The sequence below is a fragment of the Ostrea edulis genome, chromosome 7 (genome assembly GCF_947568905.1).
Source record: "Ostrea edulis chromosome 7, xbOstEdul1.1, whole genome shotgun sequence".
In the NCBI taxonomy this organism is placed as follows: domain Eukaryota; kingdom Metazoa; phylum Mollusca; class Bivalvia; order Ostreida; family Ostreidae; genus Ostrea; species Ostrea edulis.
Window position 1 is genome coordinate 82,095,580 of NC_079170.1, and position 27,908 is coordinate 82,123,487.

The 27,908-nt window shown below is 36.8% G+C and overlaps 2 protein-coding genes across 2 annotated transcripts in view; both read right to left on the reverse strand.

The window, feature by feature from the left end:
• Nucleotides 1–675: 675 nt before the first annotated feature.
• Nucleotides 676–9,047, reverse strand: LOC125654738 (uncharacterized). Its single transcript, XM_056145491.1, has 2 exons — nucleotides 9,001–9,047; nucleotides 676–6,804 (listed from the first exon to the last, which is right to left on the reverse strand). The coding sequence occupies exon 2, from the start codon at nucleotides 6,777–6,779 to the stop codon at nucleotides 5,118–5,120; it is 1,662 nt and encodes a 553-aa protein (XP_056001466.1). The 5' UTR covers nucleotides 6,780–6,804; nucleotides 9,001–9,047; the 3' UTR covers nucleotides 676–5,117.
• Nucleotides 9,048–17,834: 8,787 nt separating this feature from the next.
• Nucleotides 17,835–27,908, reverse strand: part of LOC125654747 (serine-rich adhesin for platelets-like) — a 62,792-nt gene continuing 52,718 nt past the window's right edge. Inside the window, exons 31-37 of the mRNA XM_056145868.1 lie at nucleotides 27,842–27,907; nucleotides 27,519–27,580; nucleotides 26,743–26,858; nucleotides 26,290–26,532; nucleotides 25,744–25,855; nucleotides 21,336–21,445; nucleotides 17,835–20,986 (exon numbers count right to left, since the gene is read on the reverse strand). Coding sequence (XP_056001843.1) covers nucleotides 20,803–20,986; nucleotides 21,336–21,445; nucleotides 25,744–25,855; nucleotides 26,290–26,532; nucleotides 26,743–26,858; nucleotides 27,519–27,580; nucleotides 27,842–27,907 — 893 coding nt within the window. The 3' untranslated portion in view covers nucleotides 17,835–20,802. The remainder of the gene's footprint in view (nucleotides 20,987–21,335; nucleotides 21,446–25,743; nucleotides 25,856–26,289; nucleotides 26,533–26,742; nucleotides 26,859–27,518; nucleotides 27,581–27,841; nucleotide 27,908) is intronic.

The window sequence follows — 27,908 nt, forward strand, 5'->3', positions numbered from 1 at the left end:
ATGCGTTATGGACGAGTCACACAGACAACTTTGGTAACCAAAGTATTCTGGTGTACCGTACAGAAAAACTAAATCATACTGAATGAAACTTTCTAAGCAGTTTTGGGATATATACATGTAGTCATCAAAGGGCGTGGGACGATGGTCGGTACATCACCTGTACATAGCCAGAAAATAATCTACCGCAGTACACAGGAACTCCCGTCGGAAACTATATGTTTGGCAGTCCATCGTCGGATACCGGGAATCTGACGGAGGAAGTCAAATGGATACAAGAAAACCTAGAATAAAGAATATTCTGTCTATGTTTTCAATGGCTAACGATCTCATTTATATAAGATAAATTTATCGAGTTTTAATTTTTACATGTTTGATTCAATAGATTAATTATCAACGTTTCGATTAACCTGCACAAGGAAAATGACTACTATGAATTTTTCAATCTTACAAAAACGTACAGGTAATGCAGGTAACACAGATAACATCCTGTGTATTTGGGAGGTATATACAAGCAAGGGTTTCCTCGGGCTCGGGGCTTCACACCTGCTTTAGATTAGCTCTGCCCCACTCTTACATGTAACTTACCTGAGAAAAACCGACCGGTTGAAAACCTCGGCCTTTAAAGTTTGGTGAAAATATACCCAGTAGATAAAAAAAATTACAAACACATACAAATCAAATAAGCTCATTTTATTCTTTGGCTCAGGTGAGCTAAACATTTCGCTTTGACACTGTTGTAGCATCAATATAATCCATAGTGACAATTTAATTTTCATGTCTGAAATCAGAAGGCGACCAGAGATCACCCCTTCCACCTCCCCCTTTCCAGGTGCAACATTATCTTATAATTATCTGTTAATAAATTGCATATAATTGATAAATAAAAGGATAATATTCCAAGTTCATTTCAATTTCACTGTATTGTATTTAATTATAAGCTAGGTTCATATCACATTCTCGTATTTTGGAAAATCTGGTGGAGAGATGCAGATAGCAGTGCATCATCTTTTTTTAAGATTAGACCATTTTTTGCTTAGAAATGATGACATGTAATTGATCAATTATGACTTGCTCAATATCCATTTCCTTTGGTAGTGTGCATTATACATCGTCTGCATTGTACTTTCACTTTTATGTGGGACTATTTTAATGACGTAGTAAACTGTGTAGAAAATAGGGTGGCCCTGGGTCATACTAAATTAGGGTGACCCTGGGTCCTACGTGAGGGTACGAATTATCTTTCTGCGAAAAATTCTCGACGGGACGTACACAACCAAATAACCAACCATTATGCCTGCAAGGATTCATTTGAAACTTGCAGTGTAGTTTGAGTGGCAAACAACAGGTCATGTTCAAATCTCGTATCGTTTGATGGACAGGTGTTGAAGAACTTCATTTTTATATAATTCTGTGATTTTATATCCATTGGGATTGTGTTCCGATGGAAAGGCTGCAAAAGTAGGACCTCTGAATAGAGGTAGTTGTCGAAACTTGTTCGGTGATTGTGTAAAAGAAATCATTTCATTGATTTCAAGGTCATTAATCGCAAAAAGGAATATATTAATGAAAATGCATATCAAATTTGTTAAGCACGCGAGTATATCTTTGTAATAGGTAAGCGAAATCGGATCAGTCGGCAGTACTTAATTCATCACATCAAATCGGCCTTCAAATAGTTGATAGTAATTAGTTTTACGAACAGGATTTGAAATTGGCCTTCATATAGTTGATAGTAATTGGTTTTCAGAAAACCTTTATAAGTATTTCAAATACAGAAATGAATGTTATATCTGTGTGTTGTTTTGTGTTCCATTTCCACGATTATTTGACTTTTTTCATTACGTATTTTATACAAAGACGATGACCCAGACTGAATGCTTTTTAACTGCATCGGAAATGGTACGTCTCACGATGCCAGAATACCAACTTTTCTTGGTTGTTTTTGAAATTAAATTTATCACACAGAAATTTACTTTGCTATATTTAGAATATGCTATATGTTTATACATTAAATTTAAATATCATAGAGTTCTGACTAAGACTATTTCATCCCTAATGAAAACAATATGCGTCAACTGCATGAACAACGAAAAATTTAACTTATTCCACACTGGTAAACAGGGTGACTTGGTACCACCTTTCAGCATGTATTGCTTATGCAATACTCTCAGAATGCTTGCCCGATATAAGGTGCAATCTTATCAAGATAAGATTTTTATTCGTCTGCCTGTCCGTGCAATGATGAAACACTGTGTACTGTTGGTGTGGATAAAAGTTCATAACATGCTTTATTATATTATTATGTGCGGCATTTATATAGCGCATTATATAATTTGTGTAATTACCCTAAGCGCTTTAACAATGTAAAATGTAAAACATGATAAGATTAATCAGAGCATAAAAGATAACATCCAAATAAAATAAAACAATTTAAACATTACGAGTTCATGCGACAAACCAGCCTTTACTTTAAAAAAGAATATATTACAAAATATGGTTATAAGATTTCCTAAAAAGAAATGTTTTGAGGTTTGTCTTAAAACTTTTGACAGTGCCACACGAACGGATGTCTATCGGTAAACTGTTCCATAGTGTGGCAGCTGTTACATCAAACATTCGATCTCCATAGGTCTTTGTACGAACGCAGGGTTTTTCTAGCAATCGTGAATTGCATGAACGCAGAGATCATTTTGGTTCGTACACAGTGATGAGGTCGCTGATATACACATGTAGGCCGGTGCCTTTCCGTTTAGTGCCTTGTATGTGTGTAGTAAAATATTGTATTCAACACGGGAATCAACTGGAAGCCAGTACAAGGACACAAGCACCGGTGATATATGGTCATGCTTCCTGACCCGAGCAACAAGTCGAGCTGCTGAATTTTTGTCTGTAGCCTGCTCAGATCTGTTTGGGGTAGCCCTTTAAATAGTGCATTTTTATAGTCTAAGCGTGATAACACAAGAGAACATATAAGTGTCTTGCAGGCGTCATCATTGATGAAAGAACGAATCCGTGCAATATTCCGTAGATGATAATAACAAGAACGAGAGATGGAACTAATATGATTTTTAAAAGAAAGTACACTGTCGAAGAAAACACCAAGGTTTCGAACACAGTCCGAGTTGGAAACAATGGTATTTCCAAAAGACAGTTGAAAAGATGGTGAAACGTTTGAATATTTCGAAGTAAACACTATAAATTCAGTTTTTTCTTCGTTTAATTTCAGCAGGTTGACGTTCATCCAAGATTTTATATCTGCTAAGCATTCCTGTAACGGCGATGAGATAATATGGTATGTCACAATTTCGTCCACTCGGATAACTATGATCTGGATCGGTCGCGACAGACCAATAGTTAAAGTGCTTATTTCGCCATCTTGGGAGGATCGGGTTCGCCTCTGAATCCTGGCGCTAGATCGAACAGAAGACTTTTAACAAAGGATGTGGCTGTTCCTTCGATAAGCACATGACGTTTGGAGAGAAAGTCACGGACGTTTCTGATAGCACCTTAAAAACGGAGGTTCCGTATCACATCAAGCGGAGGTCTCGTGTCACATCAGGTGGAGATTTCGTGTCACATCAGGCGGAAGTCCCGTGTCAAATCAGGCAGAGGTCCTATGTCACATCGGACGGATGTCCCGTGTCAGATTAGGCGGAGGTTCCCTGTCACATCAGGCAGAGGTCTCGTGTCAGATCAGGCGGAGGTCTCGTGTCACATCAGGCGGATGTCTCCAGGCAGATGTCACGTGTAATATCAGGTGGAGATCCCGTGTCACATCAGGTGGACGTCCCATGTCACATCAAACAAAGGCTTCGTGTCACATCAGGCGGAGGTCTCGTGTCACATCAGGTGGAGGTCCCATGTCAAATCAAGTGGAGGTCCCGTGTCACATCAGGTGGAGGTCCAGTGTCACATCAGGTGAAGGCCTCATGGCAAATCAGACGGCGGTTCCGTGTCATATCAGAGGGAGGTTCAGTGTCATACAAGGCGGAGGCTCCATGTCACATTAGCCGGAGGTCCCTTGTCACATTAGGCAGAGGTCCCATGTCACATCAGACGGATGTCCCGTGTCCCTTAAGGGGATGTCCGGTGTCGAATCAGGCGAAGGTCCCGTGTTAGACAAAGGTCCCGAGTCACATCAAGCAAAGGCTCCGTGTTACATCAGGCGGAGGTCCCATGTCAAATCAGGTGGATGTCCCGTGTCACATCAGGTGGAAGTCCCATGTCAAATCAGGTGGAGGTCCCGTGTCACATCAGGTGGAGGTCCCGTGTCAAATCAGGTGGATGTTTTGTGTCACATCAGGCAGAGATCCAGTGTCACATCAGGCGTCTACACGATAAAGCATAAGTTGTGGCACTTCACCAATACCTAATGACGTCTCTATACAAGTGTAGCACTTCACCAATAGCTAGTGATGTCTCTATACGAGTATATCACGTCACCAATAGATAAATTCTTAAGACGTAAAAAAAAAAAAAAACCATATAACAAACAAAAACAATATTTGGATACGGATTGACTTACTGAAAAAAAAATCAATTTTGGGAATCATGTGGTTACCACTGAAACCGACAATGAAGAATTATCGTGGGCTTTCTTTGATGAATATACAAGACAATATGATAAAAAGTGTTAATGTCTTTCATAAATACACACACGCCGCAAATATGTCACATGTTACAGGTTCGATATATAATATTTTTGTAAGCAGCCAGACCACTGCATATTGATGAATTGCTGTAATTAATCATGGCTGCAAACGTGCGGCAAAATTAAACACAGTTGCAAATATGTAAAACGTATACGGTACCAATTTTGATGCACCAGATGCGCATTTCGACAAATAATGTCTTTTCAGTGCTGCTCAACCGAAATGTTTGAAATCCGAAATTCTTGTTGAATATGGGTCATATTTGACCGAAATATGTCTATTATGCTGAGGGGAATTTGCAGGGGGAAAACGCAACAAAAGAGATGCATTATGTTGATATAGGATTTCATCATGTTTTAGTGAGAACCTGCTATAAGTGTAAAGTTCATTGCAAGTTCTCAACCAGGGGCTGATTCACAAAACCTGCATATTGTTCCCCAGATCTTAGAATCCATAGCTTTCCATCTACTTAAAATATTGGATAACATTCACCTGGCCTTCATCGCGCAGACCTACCCACAATCTTCCCTGTTTGTCCAAATCCAGCGTGGCAGGCATTGACCCGATTTTAATCAAACATATCAGGAACTTCCCATCTTGATTTAAGATGTGTACACATTCATTGTTGCAATCAGCTACAAATATGAGATTTGCAGAATCGGTCACTATGACCGCAGGGTCAAACGGCTTTTCTCTCAATGATTTCTGACCATCATACCGACATCGGACGTGACCATATCTGTCCATGATGAGCATGACTCGGGCGTTAGGGTCACTGCAACAAATGTCTCCATTATTGCTTTCTGCCAGGAATACCATCAAGTTGCCTTCAACAAGAATTGGGTTCCCCTGTTCATCCTTTTCTATTTCTTGTTTCAACGTATTCTCTTGATAACGTAGAATTTTGCGACGTTTCATGTCAACGTGTAGGACACTCACGAGGAATTCCCCCGATTTTGTACAGCAGATTCCCCGGGAATGCCATCTCCAGGGGGTACTGAATAATGTAGTAATCTTTCCATTTTTGACCATCTTCACATCTCTGTGGTAACAATCAGTAAAAATCAGGTCCCCATTCCTCGTTACCGATATATCATCAGGTTGCTGAGGGCATGATGTGGTAACGGTATCGATTTCTATCCCTTTTATATTGTAGCGTCGTATCGTTTTGTCCTGAATTCCACTGACCCAAATTTCATTTGTACCGGCAATGGCAATTCTGAAAAGCGGTTTTACTGCCGTTGCAACATTGGTCAATATTAATACGGGATTCAGTAGGTCCTTCTTCGGCAAATGAGGGAAAGTTGTGCTTAAATCTGATGCCATGACTTGTGTTAATGCAGCTTCAAAATCTCCGAAAGCGATCCTGATTTCCTGGCCAAGAAGAACATTCGTTTTCAATGCTGGAATATCCACGTCGCTCAATTTGGGCATATCTCTATACTCATTTATTTGGGATTTGTAATTGGTAACGTCAAGCACTTTGTTTGACAGCAGAATTTCTTTATTGTGCTGAAGTGTTTTAGTCATCTTGATTACTTCATCTCTTACTTTAGCTTGATGTGCCTTCAGCGATGTTGTTTGATCGTCCTTTGAAGATCTGACATTAGATCTAATGGTATCGAAAATGCGATTCACTTCTTGATGCCAGAAGCACCTAAGTTTTCCACCTTCATTTTCCATTTCTTCATGCTCTTGCGTTACCTTTAGGATCTTAGCATCGACATCTTTTTCGTTTTGTTTGTACTTTGGTATGAGGACCTTTTCTAATTCTGATGTATCTTTTTCTATTCCCAATCTCTGGATATTGAAAATATTGGGTATTTCGCCAATAGCGTGTCCTTTATGATTGCTGATGATACATTTCATACAGACTTGTACATCACATTGTTGGCATTGGGCTTCACATCTTTGATTTGAATGCTGTGCACAAAGTGGGAAAGTAAATTTGACATCTCTGTCCTGGTAAGGGACAATATCATGCTTTAGCGTTTTCAGTTTCTCCACGTGGACACTTACACAATCTACACATAAATTCATTTGACAGCTGTTGCAGTATTGCTGTGTAGACTTATCACAAAGCCCACAAGTAATCAAAAACTGACCTTGATTGATAGTGCTCGCCATTTCATTCTAGGTATGTAGGTCATGTCTGCAGTAGAGAAAATTAAAATAATTAATGTAAATTTACTATATCTTTCACATCAATACACAGGTAATTTTAAAATGAGTGTATACAGAAGGGCCTAACATAAGTATGGAGCGTGATAGACAGCTTTTGAGCCATTGACAGGTTGTATTGATAAATTAGATCGTTATAATGTCCATATGATTTGCGAAATGATAGCTTTAAACGTTAACTTTACACGAAACCCTGTTACATTATCCTGTTTGTCAGTCAGCTGCCTCGATTTAAAAACTGGTTATACACAGAGTAAAGTCGTGTGTATCAAATCAATTCAAAGAGGTAAACACCATATGCAGGTGATAATGGAATATTGCTACATCAAATTGGAAAGCTGAAAATGGAGCAGCTGAATTGATCTTGATCCCATTTGTCACAAGGTCAGTTTGGCGCTTTAGAACTATATGCATGCTGTAAGTACGAAGCAGGTGTGAATGATTTTGTGATGTCTTTTATTTGTGAGAACAATTTTTGGAACATGAGTTGAAGGTCACACAATTCTAACAAGAGGCTTGTGGACCACAACGCTCACCTGAGTCACATTAACCCTGTTGCTTTTAATCAGAATATGTTATCCTCTTTAATCACATGAGAACTTTTTATCCCATATTGCAACCCCAACCTAGCCCCATTGAGTTATGATTTTACCAAACATGGTGATGCTTTAATTTCAGTATGACAAGCATGACCTTGCTGTTCTGGATAATTTGTTTAAACTTTTCACTACATTCATGTAGATGGAATAATGTGACTCTGCTTCTCTTGAAAACATGTTTATTTTTCTATTTTCCAGGTTAAGAAATATTGTTTTAATAGCAAAGCATAAAGTTTTAATTACCTTTTACCTCAACAAGCCTTAAAACCACTCTGTTCACCATGAGAGTCAAATAATTTTGTAACCACAGTCGCTGTGGATCCTTGCCCATTGATATGACTAATCGTGGTCCTCTTAACCATGAGAAGTGTAAGAATGTTCTCATACAATACCTGTAAAAATTGTCCCTTTTTCTGACCCCACATTACCCTCCACGGACATGATACAAGGTGAAGATAACAAACAGTGATCAATCTCATAACTCCTATAAGCAATATAAAATAGATAGTTGGGCAAACACGGACCCCTGGACACACCAGAGGTAGAATCAGGTGCCTAGGAGGAGTAAGCATTCCCTGTTGACCGGTCACACCCGCCGTGAACCCCATATCCTGATCAGGTAAATGGAGTTATCCACAGTCAAAATTAGTGTGCCAAGAACGGCTTAACAATCGGTATGAAACACGTCAGACAGCATTTGACCCAATGATATGTAGTATTGACGAACTAGATTGTTATAATGACCATAGAATTTGCGAATTGCTGACTATGAACAAAACTGGATCCCGTATTGAGGCCAAATTCTACACTACGGTGCCATGATTTTAACACACTCAAATCTTCACTACTTGGGGGGGGGGGGGGGGGTAAATCAACAAATTGTGACAGTGTTGCTCTAGAAATAAATTATTTTTAAGCTCTCCCCATTATATTCCCATATAAAACTATCCTCCCCCATGTTTGCTCCACCCTAACGCCAGAGGTCATGATTTGAACAAACTTTAATTCACACTACCGGATGATGCATGTCAAATTCGAATTGCCAATCATTAACAAAAGCTTTTACATGTACAAACGTTTTATCTTTTTACTCCATTGGTTGTTGAAAAAAGGATTCTTAAATCAATGCCTCAATTATATCCATTTGAGAGGGGTTGAAACTTCATTTGAACACTCCCGTGGGTATCCAGCTTAGAATAGGTCCTCAGTATCCCTTGCTTGTCGTAGAAGGCGACTAAATGGGGCGGTTCTTCGGATGAGACCGTAAAAACCGAGGTCCCGTGTCACAGCAGGTGTAGCACGATAAAGATCCCTCCCTGCTCAAAGGCCCTCAACGCCGAGCATGGGCCGACATTTTGCAGCCGTTAAACAATATTCAATCATTTGAACAATTTTACATCTATTTTTACCTTAGAATGCTTTTTTGAGAAATTTTACTCAAATTGGAAAGTTTTAACTATATAGGAAGAGTAAACACAATTAGTTGATGAAACAGAAACCAAATTTCTTTATAGATTTCGGAAATTCAGACATATCGTTCTAGAAACACAGCATGATGTTTTAATTACCTTATAGTCGAAGAAGCCTTAGAACCACTGCGTTGACTATGGTAGTCAAATAATCTTGTGACTGGTAACCAGGAAGATTGGAAAATGTAAAGATTTGATCGTCTCAGATTACAAAGCATGACAATAACAGCGAGGCCCGGTATTCAAATTCATTTCATTTCGTCAGTGAATTCAAAATATCAAGTGAGGATTTAAAATCGTTAAGCACCGACATATTCCCATTGAGCACACATGTGAAAATTAGTTACTGGACAATAAGTGTGAATTATATTTTAATAAAATTTATGATCAGTTCCCATCCGTGATATACTTCAGATTTACTTGCATTTCATCGGAAGTCAGTCAGCATTATTTATCATTCTTATGTTTTAAAATTGTTTCCGTTGAATTTAAGTTGTATCTGAAACATATCAAGACATAAACCCATTTCGTCTGTAGAAAATACTTCACGAATAGTTGTTGTATATACTATAGATCAAGAAATAGATTGTATAAGAGTTTATCACTATATTTCGGATACCCATTATCACCTGCATATGGTGTTTATGTATCTCAACTGATTCGATATGCAAGAGCTTGTTCTGCGTATAGTCAGTTTTTAAATCGAGGTAAGCTACTGACAAACAAGTTGATGGTACAGGAGTTTCAACAGTCTCGATTGAAGTCAGCATTTCGCAAATTCTATGGTCGTTATAACGATATAGTTCGTCAATACAACCTCGCATTGGGTCAAATGCTGTCTGACGTGTTTCATGCCGATTGTTAAGCCGTTCTTGGCACACTAATTTTGACTGCGGATAACTCCGTTTACCTGATCAGGATATGGGGCTCACGGCGGGTGTGACCGGTCAACAGGGGATGCTTACTCCTCCTAGGCACCTGATCCCACCTCTGGTGTGTCCAGGGGTCTGTGTTTGCCCAACTATCTATTTTGTATTGCTTGTAGGAGTTATGAGATTGATCACTGTTCGTTATATTCACCTTGCATACAAACTATATCATTCCAGTCATTACGTTACCTGGACAACAATAATTCATCGAGAATCAAACATATACCTGCTACATATGAATAAAATAAGAAAGACAACATATTCTATAGGAAAAACAAATGGTTTACTAAATAACGAAATACTTTTTTTTAATTCACAACAGTAGAGGCAACTATATAAACACACCAAAGGTGCTCGTCGTGGGGGGTCATTAAATTACGATGTAAATTACACATATCTGTATGTAGGCTTCTTTCATCAAGTATTTCAGTAACGAACAGAAATAAAACACAGACTCCTTTTTAGCAGAATATATTACAAACTCATGACAATGAATTCTGAATTGCTTTAGACTGGATATCCAACCCCGTGAGGTACAAGGTTTATAATATGCTTCTTTGTCTTATTATATACACAGTATAAGTGCATTTTCATAATTTCTGTTGCAATTAGAACTATCATTCTAAGTTTCTATTCACACAGGAACGTAGCGAGAGAAAAAAGGAGAGGGGGGGGTGGCAGAGGAGATCTTTTTTACATTGTTCATTATTTTTACGAGCGACGTCAGTGATTGACACATGCAAAGTAAGACATATTGACTGATTGCGCACTCCCCACATTATATTTAAATATTGGATATATACCAAATACAGTTCTACATCAAAAAATGTCAGATATTTTGAAGTCCGTTATTCGATATTTTCCATACATACATCACTGCAATCGGTATATATAATGCTTAAAACATCACCCTATAAATTTCATTTGTTGATTTATCTGACACAATCCAAATTTGATGTATGTCGGTATTGAAACAGTCTGATATCATAATCAATATCAGCCTGTTCACTAATAAGACAACCAAAGCTAAAGTCTTAGAACAAATGAATATTTTTCACAGAGAAGTACATTCAGCCAAAACATCGCCCTTTAGATTTCTTTTGTTGAATTACCTGATAGTCCAATTTTGAGGGATCTCGGACAGTACTGAAATAGTCTGACTTTACAATTGATATCGTATAAGCAAAGGTGAATTCTTAAGATAGACCGAGCAAAGGAATAACGTCATAACAATGTTGACTGTAAAGATGTATTCTTGAACCTTTGTATTGAAAAGGGCCAACACGTAGCCCTTCTCCCACACAATCAAAGATTTTAAATATCTACTTTTTCGTTAGGCAAGAGTATCAATTTTTAGAAAATTGTGAAATCAAATGCTTCCCCCTCCTCCGCTCTACCCCATACACTGAAATAATTTTAACCTTTCATTCTAGTTTTCTTCTTTGATAGCCCAGGCTTTTTAGAAAATTGCAGAGTCAACTGCTCCCCCACCCACGCATACACACTTATAAATTGTAAAGGGTTACTTACGAGTGAAGAATTTTCAGAAAATCGCTGCCAATCTCCTCCCTCTGCGCGACTACGTGCCTGAAATATTCATGCTTGCAGTTTCTTCCTTTGATTACAACACATTTTTATCATTTGTTTAGTTACTTATTCATATTCAAGTCCACTTGAAGTAAATTTGATGCAATTTGTCACAGTCTACGATTAATCTCACCAATATGCAGAAAGCGTTTTACATATTCAAACCCAGGGTAACAGAATGACACATTTTCTTGGTTGCTTTATAATTATAACTATCAGACACAAATTTACTGTGTGACATTTATGATACATAGACTGCATGTTTAAGAATTAAATTTAAGAATTATAGAGTTCTGACTAAGACTACTTTATCTAATAAAAACAACAAGCGTCAACATTAGGAGCAACAAATCATCAAACTTATTCGATACTGGTAAACATGATGACTTGGTAACAATGTTTTATGTAAACATGATGACTTGGTAACAATGTTTTATGTCACATTTCAAGATCAAACAACATCAAATGTACTCTCCAATATTAAGTACATTCTTCAATGAATGGAGGCGCCTGTCGGAGCTTTTTTATGCAACCATCAATGTATCGGTTTTTTGATTTTGTGGATTTCCCAGAGTGTGGTCCGATTTTCCGGATCACCACACTGTGGTTTTCTGATTCCGTATCAGTATCCTCTGAAACCGATGATGTTACAACGCATCAAAGCAACGTTTTATTGAAAATATATCGTATCACAAAGAAACCTGCGTACACAATTATAGTTTCACTATACGTCTCTGTTTTAGATAATTTGGATTTTATTCATTGTCTTATATAATGTGGTTTTAAAAATGCATAAGTGGTATATTATAAATTTATCATCACTGCAGTAACTTCATCGGAAAAGTTGGATCACGTATCGTTGACAGGCTTTTTGCATTTCGTGTGATCTAATGATCCGCGCCTGTCAAATCGACGTGATCCGACTCTTCGGATCAAATTACTGTAGTAATAATACATACATACATACATACATACATACATACATACACACACACACACACACACACACACACACACACACACACACACACACACACACACACACACATATATATATATATATATATATATATATATATATATATATATATATATATATTGCTTATGTAATACTCTCAGAATGTTTGTTCAATATCAGTTCCAATCTTGTCAAAACGAAACTTTCTATGCCTCTGCCTTTCAATACCATGATGAAACACTGTACAGTTGGGTGGATATCAGTTCATGACACGCTTTACCGGTTATAACGAAATATTATGCTATGTCGTAATTTATTCCACTCGAATAAGTATAATCTGGGTTGCTCACAGTAGAACAATAGTTAGAGTGCTTATTTCGCCACCATGGGAGAATCAGATGTGATTCTGGATCCCAGGGTCAGGTCAAACAGAATACCTTTAACATAGAATGTGACTGTTCCTTCGACAAGCGCCTGACAATAGTTCTAAGTGAAAGTCATGGATGTTTCTGATAGTACCAAACACGGAGGTCCCATGTTGCATCAGGAGTTGACACATTAAGCGTCATTTATAATCAGAATCTGTGGCACTTCACCGAGATCTAGTGACGTATCTGAGTGAAAAATTCTTGAATGAGACGTCAAACAACAAATCAAACAAAAACAAACTTTGGATACGCATTATCTTACTGAAAAAGTCCATTCTGAGAATCATGTGGTTGCCACTGAAACCGGCGATGAAGAATTATCGTCGGCTTTCTTTGATGAATATACAAGACAATAGGATAAAACGTTTTAATTTCTTTCATAAATACACGTACATTGCAAATATGTCACAGGTGGCATTAAATAAATTGTAAGTAGACAAATATCTAGATCTTGAAAAATTACTATGATTTATCATTGCTGCAAACGTGCACCAAGATTATACACAGTTGCAAACAATAGGTCCAATGTGCTGGGGCGAATTCGCAGAAAACGAACCCGACAAAAGGGATACATTATATTGATGTAGGATTTTATTATGTTTTAGGGAGCACCTGCTATTGGTGTTAATTTCATTGAAAGTTCTCAGCCAGGGGCTGATTCACAAAACCTACATCTTATATTCCAGTTCTGAGAATCCATACCTTTTTATCTACTTTAGATACTTGATAACTTTCACCTGGCCTTCGTCGCGCAGACCAAACCACAATTTTTCTTGGGTGTCCAAACCCAGCGCACCAGGCATTGACCCGATATTGTCCAAACAAACCAGGAACTTCCCGTCCTGATTTAAGATGTGTACACATTCATTGTTGCTATCAGCTACAATGATATGATTGGCAGAGTCGAATACTATGTAAGAGGGGTGGAATGGGATTTTTCTCGATACTATCAGATCATCATACCATAATCGTGTGCTTGCGTTACTTTTAGGATCTTACCATCGACATATTTTTGGTTCTGTTTGTACTTTGGTATGAGGACCTTTCCTAATTCTGATGTATCTTTTTCTATTCCCAATCTCTGGATATTGAAAATATTGGGTATTTCGCCAATAGCGTGTCCTTTATGATTGCTGATGATACATTTCATACAGACTTGTACATCACATTTTTGACATTGGGTTTCATATCTTTGATCTGAATGCTTTGCACAAAGCCGGAAAGTAAATTTGACATCTCTGTCCTGGTAAGGGACAATATCATGCTTTAGCGTCTTCAGTTTCTCCACGTTGACACTTACACAATACACATATAAATTGATTTGACAGCTGTTACAATTTTGCTGTGTAGACTTATCACAAAGCCCGAAAGTTTATCAAAAACTGACCTTGATTGATATTGCTCGCCATTTCATTCTAGGTATGTAGGTCATCTCTGCAATAAAGACATTTTTAGATAATGAAGCTAAATATACTATATCTTTCACATCAATACACAGCTAATTTTCGTTGTTTACCTGATATTAAAATGCGCACAAAAGTATACACAACCATAAAAATGAAAAATTGAAGATAGCGATCAGTTATCAATCTCATAACTCCTCCAAGGTATACAAAATCAAGAGTTGGGCAAACACGGACCCATGGATATGTCATAGGTTGGATCAGTTGCCTAGGAGAGGTAACATTCCCTGTTGACTGGTCACACCCGCCATGAGCCCTGTGCCCCGATCAGGTAAACGGAGTAATCCGCAGTTGCAATTAGTGTATAAAGAATAGCCTAACAATAGCTATGATGCATGGAAGAGAACTTTTGACTCATTGATAGGTTGTATTCGTAAACTAGATTGTTATAATGTCCATATAATTTGCGAAATGATAGATTTAAACGAGACCGTTGAGGCCTCTGTAACAATATCTTGTTTTTCAGTCGGCTGCCTCGATTCAAAAACTGACATAAACACCATATGCAGGTGATAATGTAATATTGCTAATTAATATTGAAAGCTGAAATGGAGAAGCTGAAATCATCTTCATCCTGTTTTCCGTTTTATACCTACATGCTGTAAGTACGAAGCAGATGTGAACGATTTTGCGGTGTCTTTTATTTCGAGTTCACTGAGATCAATTTTTGGAACATGAATAGACGACTCCATGTACAATTCTAACAAGAGGTTTGTGGACCAAAACCCTCACCTGAGTTACATTAACCCTGTTGCTTTTAATCAGAATAGTTTACCTTCTTTAATCACATGAGAACTTTTGATCCCATATTGCAACCTCAATCTAGCCTCATGGGGTTATGATTTTACCAAACATGGTGATGTTTCAATTTCAATATGACAGGCATGACCTTGTTGTTCTGGAAAATTTGTTTTAAAAGCTTTTCCCTACATTCATGTATTAGTGTGCCCCTGCTTCTCTTGATAGAGATTTTTTATTGTTCTAATTGCCAGGTTCAGAAATATCGTTTCAGTAACATAATATAAAGTCTTAATTACCTTTTACCTCAACAAAACCACACTGTTCACCATGAAAGTCGAATAATTTTGTAACCACAATAGCTGATTGATTGATAGATTGAATATTGTTGAGCGAGACGCTGGAGAATATTTCACTCATATGGAGCCGTCAACAATCCCGTTGAAGGGCTGCAAACTTTTGGCCAATGCTTGGCGCTGACGGCCTTCAAGCAAGGGGGGGGGGGTCTTTATCGTGCCAAACCTACTGTGACACAGGGTCTCAATTTTTACGGTCTCATCCGAAGGAACGCCCATTTAGTGACCTGATACGACAAGCAAGGGGTACTGAGGACCTATTCTAACCCGGATCCCCACGCGATCCACAGTAGCTTAGGATAATTGCCTATTGAAATGACCAACCGTGGTCATGAAAAGTGTAAGAATGTTTTAATACATTACCTGTAAAAATTTAACCCCTATTGTGGCTCTACCTTGCATTCCAGGGCCATTATTTGAATAAACTTGAATCTGTATGATCTGGTGGTGCTTGCATATTTAAATTGTTACAAATAACCCTGCTGGTTTTGAGAAGACCCCCCCCCCTTATATTGTAAAACTTTGATCCCGTATTGAGGCCTCTTCCTACACTTCGATGACATGATTTGAACACACTCAAATGTAAAACTTATACGGTACCAATTTTTATGCACCAGATGCGCATTTCGACAAATAATGTCTCTTCAGTGATGCTCAACCGAAAATGTTGTGAAATCCGAAATAACTATGAAGTTTTAGAGCTAAATATAGCCAAAAAGAGCGTGCCAAAAAAGTGGAGCCAAATTCGTCCAAGGATTAGAGCTATGCATGAGGGAGATTATCCTTAATTTTGAAATGATTAAATTGAAATTGAAATGTTTAAATTGGCGGTCTTAATTCGACTAATCATGACAACGTTGTCATAGAGATAAATTATTGTTGAAGTGTTCCCCATTATATTCCCATATAAAACTTTCCTCCCTTATGCTGGCCCACCATAGCCCTCAGAGGTTTGAACAAACCTTAATTTATACTACCGGGTGATGCATGTATATTGATATAATAAATCATGGCTCTACCGATCTTGAGAAGATTTGTAAAGATATTTTCTATATATCCCTATGTAAATCTTCGATCTCCAATTGTGGCCGCATCCATATATCCCTCGAGCTCCTGATTTGAACAAATTCGAATCGCCACTCATTAAAAACGCTTTTACATATGTTTTGTCTTTTTGTTCCACTGGTTCTTGAGAAAAGCTTTTTATATCAATACCACCACATTTCACTATTTTCTAATTATACCCCCTTGAGAGTGGGTTGAAACTTCAGTTGAAAAATGTTGCATCCTCTTTACCTTAGAATGCTTTGTGGGAAGTTTAACTGAAATTAGCCCTGTTATGGAGAAGAAACTCCCTAGATTTGGCCAGATTGGAAAGGTACATCCGACATCGTTGATGAAGCAGAAACCGAACTTCTTTGTAGATTTTGGAAATTCGTAGCAAGATTCGGATATGTCGTTCTAGAAACACAGCATGACATTTTCATTACATTGTAGCCCATGGAACCTTAAAAACCACTCAGGTCACTATGCTGTCAAGTAATGTTGTGACTGGTACCAGGAAGATTGGAAAATGTACAGATCAAATCGTGTCTCAGACTACAAAGCTTCACAATAACAGCGATACCTGATATTTAAATTCCTTTCATTTCGTCTGTAATTTCAAAATACCAAGCGAGGATTTAAAATCATTAATCACCGACGAGTTCCCGTTGAGCACACATTTGAAAATTAGTTATTGGACAATAAGTGTGAATTGTGTTTTGATAAAATCAAATATTTACTTACATTTTATCAGAAGTCGGTCAACATTAATTATGATCATTCTTATATTTTGAAATTGTTTTACGCTGAATTGTATCTAAAATATATCAAGACATACACCCATTTCGTCTGTAGAAAATGCTTCACAAATAGTAGTTGTATAGACTATAGATCAAGAAATAGAGGAGAGTTTATATAATTCGGATAATTAATATTCAGACTATAACATTCCAGTCATTACGTTACCTGGACAACTTCCTGTTTAGCACACATTTTCCTATGACATAATTTTAGAATGTAGGGATAAAACGGTAACGAACCGTACGGTTGTTGCGCTTCCATGGATACTTAATTAAATTCAACAAAATATGTTTACGTTTTGTATAATTCACCGAAAATCAAAAACATACCTGCTACATGTATGTATGAAAAAAAGAAAAAGTAAACATTTTATGGGAAAAACAGATGGTTTATTGAATAACGAAATACTTTTTTTTGAAATTCACAACAGTAGTAACTATATAAACACACCAAAGGTGCTCGTCGTGGGGGGTCGTTAAATTATGATATAGGTTACACATATCTGTATGTAGGCTTCTTTCATCAAGTATTACAGTAACGAACAGAAATAAAACACAGACTCCTGTTTAGCAGAATACATTACAAACTCACGACAAACAGGAGTATTCAATGAATTCTGAAATGCAACACAGTGAGGTAAACGTTTATAGTATGCTCCTTTCTCTTGTTATATACACAGTATCAATGCATTTTACATAATTTCTGTCGCAGTTAGATCTATCACTCTAAGTTTCTATTCACACAGGCACGTAGCGAGAAAAAAAGAGGAGAGAGGGTGGCAGAGGGGGTCTTTTTGACATTGTTCATTATTTGTACGAGCGAAGTCAGTGATTGACACATGCAAAGTAAGACATATTGACTGATTGCGCACTCCCCATTTGATATTGGAATATTGGATATCTGCCGAATACACTTATGTGTGAAAACAATGTCAGACATTTTAAGGTCGGTTATTCAACACATTTCATACAGACCTGCATTCGGCTTAAAGTCTCCCGCTTCACATTTCATTTGTTGGTTAACCTGACAGTCCAATTGTGAGGGATATCAGACAATACCTAACAAGTCTGACATTATAATTGATATCGTACAAGCAAAGGTGAATTCTTAAGACAGAACGATCAAAGGACTGACGTTATAACAATGTTCACAGTAAAGATGTATGCGTGATCTGATGAACTAAATTCATGTAATGAAAAGGGGCCAACATGTATCACCTCTCTCACACGATGAAAGATTTTAACAAAAACGTCTACTTTTTTGTTCGGCAAGAACATTAATTTTCAGATAATTGTTAAATCAAATGCTGCCACCCCCCCCCCCCACACACACACACACACACCACCACCACCACCACCACCACCATTGAAATATTTTAAACCTTTGATTTGATTTTCCGTCAGATTTGTAAGAACCTTGGAGTGAAAGTGCTTCCCCACTTATAGATTTTAAAGGCTTATGTTTTGCTAGTCAAGAATCTTTAGAAAATTCCTGCCGCCCTCTCTCCATGAGGCTACGTGCCTGCTATACCCATGCTTACAGTTTCTTCCTTTGATTACAACACATCTTAATAATTCTTTAATGTCTTATTTATAACCATATCCATGTGAAGTAAATTTGATGTAGTTTTTCATAATCAACTCAGGTAAACAAGACATACTGAGCAGCACACTCTTCAGAATGGACTGACGATCAACAACAGAAGGCATGAATGTATCGCCCGATATCTCCTATACACTATGTCACTGTTACTTCAACCGATGAAACTAAGTCATACATGTAACGTACTATTCTAAATGATTAATAACATAAGCGCTGGAATGTAGTCTAAAATCAAAATATAAAATATTTACAAAATACTGTAAACAATACCTATCAATTCATAGAAATATAAAGCTAGATGATAAAATAGTATACTAAGGTAAACACAAAATACTAGGTCACGATTGGAGACAGGAAAGACATGATAAAAACAAAATAGTTGGTCACGATTGGAGACAGGAAAGACATGATAAAAACAAAATACTAGGTAACGATTGGAGACAGGAAAGACGTGATAAAAACAAAATACTAGGTAACGATTGGAGACAAGAAAGACAATAACATGACATAAACAATACTTGTAATGGACGGAGCTTTGTTTAACGTGTAAGCTGTGAAGCTGACGAAGATTTCTAAACAATATGTGTATATATATATATATACAATCTCTATACAATATGCTATGAAATATCTATACAATACACCTGAAGATATCCATACAATACACCTAGATATATTTATACACCTGTATATATCTACACAAATAACGTGGAAATTATATGACGTGGGTCGCCATTGTTCCCCAGTGTATACGAATATAAAGGTTCATCTATTTTATCATGATCTATTTTTGGATTCTCCTGTATATTTCCAAACTGTACGTATGTTAACTTTAAACTACTTAGATTTAATATGTAGCATAGAAAAATCCTGTTTTACCACAATATACTGGAGACAAAAGTGACAAGTTTCAAATTCAGTTTTGAGAAATTTACTCGCGTTTATATTTAAAACAAGAAATGTTTTCTGAACATGAAAACTTTCGAACTGAATTGTTTGAAACAAAACCAAGAAATGTATACCCACTGTATACCCACGAGAGTTAGTGTGGGATGATCTACTTGCCAACATTATAATTAACAGCATCTGCATGAATTTAATTAATGATAAACCAGTAGAATCTACATACAGTGAACCCCTTAACAGTGACAGCAAGGAGAACACAGTCTATATCAATCACAGCTATTTTCTCACCAATTTCGCCAAGGCCATTCAAAGGTCAGCTAATCCCGACAAATATATTATTAATTGTGTTTCTCTTAAAGCACTTCTAAGTACAAAACATCTGCTAGCTTGCCGCATTTGCTTTGATTTGTGAGTCAAATTTTCCATTATTTCTATTTGTTTACATATAAGTGTTTATTTGTTCACGTGCAAGTGTCTATTTGTTTCATGTAAGTGTCTGTTGTTTACATGTAAATAGCTATTATTCATATTTGTTTTTATTTATAAAAATGTGTTTATACGTAAATGCCTATTCATGCATAGCTCTAGTTTTGATTGAAGATAGTTTTTTGTTTTTAATTTTGATTCAATATTGACACACGGCATTGTGTGTCTGACCTCTTTTATAATTGAAGTTAAAGTTCATCTGTTACTCTAAGCTGTTTTTTCCCCAAAATTTGATTTGTCGTTAATGCACATTTTAATTAGTGAATTATTACTAAATTCACTTTCGTGAGTATATACAATATAGAATATTCATTCTAACTGCAGCATAACAATTCCCCTGACAGTCATATTTACACAACTCAATTCTGTGGAATGTATCAAAATTAGCAGAAAAATCGGATTTATAAATAAAGTCTGATATTCATAAATAGTCGACAACAGATGATGTTGATATTATAAATGTCCACATCCCTATCAAGAAAATGCAGCACAAAACATAACATACATACACAATGTAATAAAAAAAACCTAAAATTTCACTATCACTATGGTATTTTGAGCATATACTTGTTCAGTACATTGTATCTCCTGGGGGATGCGTGGTTATCTGTTTGTGTTTTGCTCCTCCTGAGCAGGGGGAGGATTCGACCCTTGACCTCCCGTGGGTTGGCTGGGATTCTGACCAATCACCTGCTGCTGCGGTTGACTGGGGTTATTCATTGGATGAGAAGGATTATTGAGAGGGTTCGTTTGTCGATCATCCGGATTGACTTTGTTCTTCTTATTCCTAAACGTACATAATACCGTTATAATCATGCAGTAAATAAAAGTCATTAGATTAAACACATCTGCACGTGTTTGGTATTTTACAAAGAACATAAATTATACTGAGAATGAACTTTAGTCAAAATTTGAATGACATGTACATATACATGTACCTTAAACATTTATCTAGCGCAGGTGCTTTAAAACAAACCTGCTGGTTTATGAAAACAAAATCAAATACAAACACATACTGAAAATCTTATCGTTTAAGAATTTTTTTTCGAAAGTTAGCTGGATTCGAAATATAGATATAAGCCTTAAGTTTATGGTTTCGATTCCAAAACTCTGCAAATTAAATAGGAGCTACTTACATTTTGATGAGGATGAGGATGATGATTATGATGATGATGACTCCGAGGACTGCCCCCACTACTGCCACAGGAATGACCCAGGACTGAGAGGTGCTGGTCACAGTAGGATCCTAGTACATAATAAGATGAGTATCAGGCACATTTGTAAAGTTATGGATGTCTATATTCAAGGCAATTACTTTCGTTACATCGTGAATAACAGTCACACTTTGCCTCGGTTAATGCCAATGTGTTATGGACTGATAAAACCCACTATACAACTGAAACCGTTCGAGATTTCTGATTGGTTGAGATCCAACAAACTACGAATAGTATAACGTTATATTCCCCTCCATGGGCTTCAAAACGTGGTCGACCAGGTATGATTTCGCTATACTTTAGCTGCCTATTTCGATAGTTTACGTTATTCAACCTTATGATGAAACAGTCATTGCTATTTTCTACGTCTATACAATGCATTTAGCTGCTCTCCGGACTCAGTAAATATTGTACAACGAAGGTGACTAGAACACAGACCTAACAAGAGTACCGCAAACGGTACATAATACGCCCGTGAAATGCTTACATAGGGTGTTTTTCTTGTGCTATAATTTGTATAACTTTGCTTCAGGTAGTATCAGCCATCATGAGGCTGTGACAAACTTTCATATCAACAAAGGGTCTTAGCTTAAAAACTGAGATTTCCTCAAAATGGACCAAGTTCAACAACCTGCAATTTTTTCAAAAATGGAAGAAAATCAAAATCCTTCACCAGATGCACATCTTCAGTACCTATACAAACACTCCACAAAATAAGAAGGTCCTCACTTGAAAAATGTGGAAGGAGTTGGGCAGACAAATTATGTACCCTTCATAGAATATTAATTTCTAAATACACTAAGTTCAACAACCTGTACTTTTCTCAAAAATTGTAGACAATTAAAATCCATCCCACATGCATATCTTCAATACCCATACAAACACTCTACAAAATAAGAAGGCTCTCACTTAAAAACTGTGGGAGGAGTAGGGTGGACAAATTATGTACCCTCCATATAATAAATATTTCCAAATAAAAGGGCAAAACTCCTGGAAAAAAGGTCGAAATGGATCAAAGAGCTAGAGCCACGAACGCTCAAAATCGGCCTGTATTTTTATGAAAAATTATCTGAAACTTAACAAACAAATATTGCACTAAATATTGTCAATATACATCGTAGTAAATATATTCATATCAAAATGTTAATTCTGTGACGTCATAACTGTGCCGTTGATGTCATAACACGTGACGTTTGCACATTTTTCTCTAAAAATGACAAATTTTGGAACTTTGATTCAAAATTTCAGTTTGGCCACATTCAACGAACAAATTAAAAATTCTGACATGGGTAAAGAAATGAAAACTGCACAAATAAATGTTGGATTTAATTTGTTCGATGAAAGTGGCCATACGTAAATTTCTTGTTTTAGGTCTTTCACAAACATAATTTATGCATCGAATGATGATAGTTTCTCATTTCAAAAATAGACGTGTCCTTATAAAACATTATGAAATGATAGATTTTCACATAGGACCTCAAAGCATATATCCCAATTATTTTGAAAAGTTTTATGTACATATATGATCGAGGAATGAAATATAGATTTCGGATGATCATCGTCGAATTATCTGATGACAATAATCAGTTCAACATTGATATTTGGACAGTGTATGCCTTTGCTTTTAGGTCCAATTTATCTCAAATGTTGAATATGCTAATAAAATAATTAATAGACACCAATTATCTTCTTGTGTTCTTTTTATTTCGCCGATACATTGATGTTTAACTGTCACATAAATGTAAACATGAAAGCGCAATACAATCATAGGGAGATAATTCGATTAACATAGCATTTGTATTGAGCTTATTTTACTACGAGCTATAACGTAAACTATGACGATATTTGGACAATGAGTTGTCTGAATACACAATATTTTTCTGTATAAAACTTTTCGTGGTTGTAATCTTGCTCATATCGAAATAAATTAAATAGTTGTTGGTATAATTTATAAAATCAAAACCGTAAACGGACCGCATTCAGCGGCACCAATATTTTAAAACAACAATTCCTCCAGAATTCCAGAGTTAATAGGTAAGTGATTACAGTTTGTTTCCTAGAATTATTATTTAACGACTTGGCTTTATATAAACATATAATAGTGCGATGGGGCGATACTGCGATGACGCAATGGTACGATGATGATGATGCGATAACGCGATACCGCTATAAAAGCATCGCTACATCATCATCGTTCCATTACGCCAGCGGCATCGCGTTATCGCATCATCGCCATCGTACCATCGCGTCATCGCAGTATCGCTCCATCGCATCATCGGTATCGCATTATCGCGCCATTGTACCATCTTCATCGCGTCATCGTCATCGCATTATCGCGTCATCGCACCATCGACCCAAACCTCGATGGTGCGATGGTGCGATAGTGAACTACGTGGCCCTATCCGGATTCCATAGTGAACAGACGGTTTGCTGATTCCCAAAATTTCTTCGATCTCTCGTGCGGTCCGACGTCTTTTTTCCCCGAATAGCGTCATCAGTTTGCTGGATATTTGCATCTAACTGTCGCACGATATATCATAATTCATTTAAATATTCCGTCATACTGATAAACATTTTCCAGGTATATAAATGAATATCTAAACAAAATTCCTCTATAAAAATACAGTGTCAGAAATAAAATGAACAAAGTGTGGGTTTTTTTTTTTCCAGCGATTGTAATTTCTTTTCGATTATATTAAATCCCCATTTTTTTATTATATTTTTTTTTAACACTGCGCCGCTTTATGGTTCCCTATAATGAAAAACCTGAATTTTTCCTATTCAATGTCAATTAATATTAAAAATTTTTTTACATATTTTTTTATCGAAAACTGTTCGCTCTTCATGTTGTGAAAGTTTAATTTCTCAGTGACGTTAGATTATTGAAAAACGCCGCTTGTCCACGGAATTTTGAGACAACCCTCGTACATGTTAATGACGTTAACGTCTGCCGACGTAACGTTATACAAAAACAACTTTCCAAGTAACCCTTTCCATCAAAGGAAGCAATATCATGCTATATTTTATTTTTTCCTGAAGTACATTGTCATAAGATTCAATTTGGACAATTTCATTATATTCAAAGAATGGGCCGATTTTGACCTTTCGTGGCTCTAGCTCTTTGCAGTATGATCCAGAGTGACCCACAAAGAATTTACACAGCAAGTTTCAGCATGATATGTGAAAGGGAAATGAAATTATAAAGAGAAAACCCCGAACGGACGTACGGACGGACGTACAGACATCACTGTACCATAATACGTCCCGTCTAAAGACGGGCGTATAAAAAATATTGATAATTCTATAAAATTAACCTCAGCGGAAGTCGGTCATTGCTAGTGTCATTAACATCAGTCATTGCTAGTGTCATTTTGTTGCCATATACTCCTCCTAGGTACCTGACCCCACCTCTGGTGTATCCAGGGGTCCGTGTTTGCCCAACTCTCTATCTTGTATTGCTTATAGGAGTTATGACATTGAGCACTGTTCGTTATCTTCACCTTTCATACATGTACAGTCTATACATAGGGTTAAATGTCAAATGCTGTCTGACGTGTTTCATACCGATTGTTAAGCCGTTCTTGGCACACTGATTTGACTGCGGATAACTCCGTTTACCTGATCAGGATATGGGGCTCACGGCGGGTGTGACCGGTCAACAGGGGATGCTTACTCCTCCTAGGCACCTGATCCCACCTCTGGTGTGTCCAGGGGTCTGTGTTTGCCCAACTATCTATTTTGTATTGCTTGTAGGAGTTATGAGATTGATCACTGTTCGTTATCTTCACTTTGTATATGGTATATCATTGTACTTATCTATTACCACGTGATACGGTATATAGTTGTATGAATTACTTGTGCATGTGTAAGTATTGTTTTTGAATACATGTTTAATATGTTGTCTATGTTGTGTAAAAGGTGAATGAGAAAAATAAAATATTGAAACTAGAACCAGGGATCAAAATTATATTTTTCAATGTTACCAAATTTTAATTAGTAAATCTTTTTCAATTAGCAAAATTGAGTTCTCACTAGCATTTTTGGAATAGTACATTATGAATTACCATATCAATATTATCATTTTCAACAGATTACTTGTCGTAAGAGGCGACTAAATGGGGTGGTCCTTCGGATGAGACCGCATAAAGCAAAGTCCCGTGTCACAGCAGGTGTGGCACAAGAAAGATCTCTCCCTGCTCAATGGCCATAAGCGCGGAACATAGGCCTAAATTTTGGAGTCCTTTACCGGCAGTGGTGACATCTCCATATGAGTGAAATATTCTCGAGGGGGACGTTAAACAGTATTCAATCAATCAATAGATTACCGTACCGTGGAGGGAGCCGGTGTGGTGACGAGGAAAATCTGCCCCGCTGAGATGCTAAGAGTGGTGCCCGTCTCCGTCCTAATGGCATCAATCAGATTCTGTACGATCGCAGATTGTCTGAAATATATTAAGTTCATGTCTGATGTTCTGTCACATTAATCATGAAGTTAATTGTTACATACAACTGACAAGGGTAGACTGATTTGAAATTCATAATTCCTTCCAAGCGATGTTGGAAAAGATATGATGAAGCTTATACGGGGTATACAATATCAGACCTATATAATAGATCTGTAGAAGATATATGATAAATCCATGACAGATACATGGATATAGTAGATCAGATCTATTGTAGATATATAAACGATCGTTGGCAGATATATGATAGATCTATATTAGAGATATCTTGTTGTAAAGGGATTCTACACTTCCTTATATCAGACAAAACATTTTTACGTCCTTCAAACGTCTACACATTCTATATCACATACGATGAAATGCACATATATTGTGCATGTCTCCTACCATCTTTTGCGTGTTTTAAAGCTTACGTTGAAGAGTCGGACATGATTTGCTGAAGAACAGACTGAGGAATGGCTATCTCCAGGGTGCCCAGCGTGATGGCACGCTTCTTTCGCTTTTTGGTGGATGGCGTGGCCGAGCAGAGGGCGTTAGAACTGTCAGCCTTAACTACGACCATTATCTCAGTTACTCCGTTAACCTCCCTTGGGTAGCCGTCTCCAATGGCAATCTTTTCTGCAGACGTAAAGGTCAGAGGAGAGGACGGGTTAGGTCTGAAATGTAAGTAATGCTTCTGTTTTTCTAGATCTGAAGAATGTTTAATTACAAGTAATCATGTTTTCAATTTTTATATGTATACAGCACCTAGCAATTTACCATATGTTTCAAAATGCTTGACAATTTCGTCCAGTAGAATAGTAGTATCTAATGAACAGTTCGAGTAAAACAATGAAGTTATCACATAAATCGTAGTTTGGACTCACGTGTATGTGGACTGACTATTACAACACTGTCTAAGCTTGGTATTGTCCGTGTTACAGTAAGTGTTGATCACTTCTGCCACCTTGGTTTGGAATTGCGCTCGAACTGTTGTTGAAAACTGAGTCAAAAATAATATGACCTTATTTGTAAATAACATCGAAATACGTTTGGTTCGTTGGATTGTTGCTAGGTAAAAATGAAGTTAATGTAATACCCTATATTTGATCTAGATAAGAATAAAGTTAACGCGATATCTTACATTTGAGCTAGATAAGAATAAAGTTAACGCGATATCTTACATTTGAGCTAGATAAGAATGAAATTAACGTGATATCTTACATTTGATCTAGATAAGAATAAAGTTAACGCGATATCTTACATTTGAGCTAGATAAGAATAAAGTTAACGCGATATCTTACATTTGATCTAGATAAGAATAAAGTTAACGCGATATCTTACATTTGAGCTAGATAAGAATGAAATTAACGTGATATCTTACATTTGAGCTAGATAAGAATAAATTAACCCGTTATCTTACATTTGAGCTAGATAAGAATGAAATTAACGCGATATCTTACATTTGAGCTAGATAAGAATGAAATTAACGTAATATCTTACATTTGAGCTAGATAAGAATGAAATTAACGCGATATCTTACATTTGATCTAGATAAGAATAAAGTTAACATGATATCTTACATTTGATCTAGATAAGAATGAAGTTAACATGATATCTTACATTTGAGCTAGATAAGAATGAAGTTAACATGATATCTTACATTTGATACTGGCAGTCCGTTGTATTGTATCAAAACTCCGTACGTTTGTTCCACTAAATTCGCTATAAAGATATAAACAAAAGTATTCACAAGAATATACAACTTACGTATCAAGAGTTTTGGTGACCATGGGTGTGATGACTAAATAAGAACGTACCCTTTCAAAGAACTTAATTTCAAATTGAGTTAAAGTGAACTCAAGAAGATAGAATTAATCATTCGCACATTCAATGTCGCATATCAGTGAAGTAGATAAATATTGCAGGCATGATGCCTATACCTATACAGAAATCAAATAAAACAGGACAAAACGCGAGACTGACCTGGACAAAGATCCGTGTTACAGTTTTGTGACTGTGAAGTTTCTCCCGAGCATTGTGCTCCTGATCC

Bases quoted from the DNA above. Each gene is read 5' to 3' on its own strand.
- LOC125654738 (XM_056145491.1), bottom strand. From the start codon at position 6,779: ATGGCGAGCACTATCAATCAAGGTCAGTTTTTGATTACTTGTGGGCTT.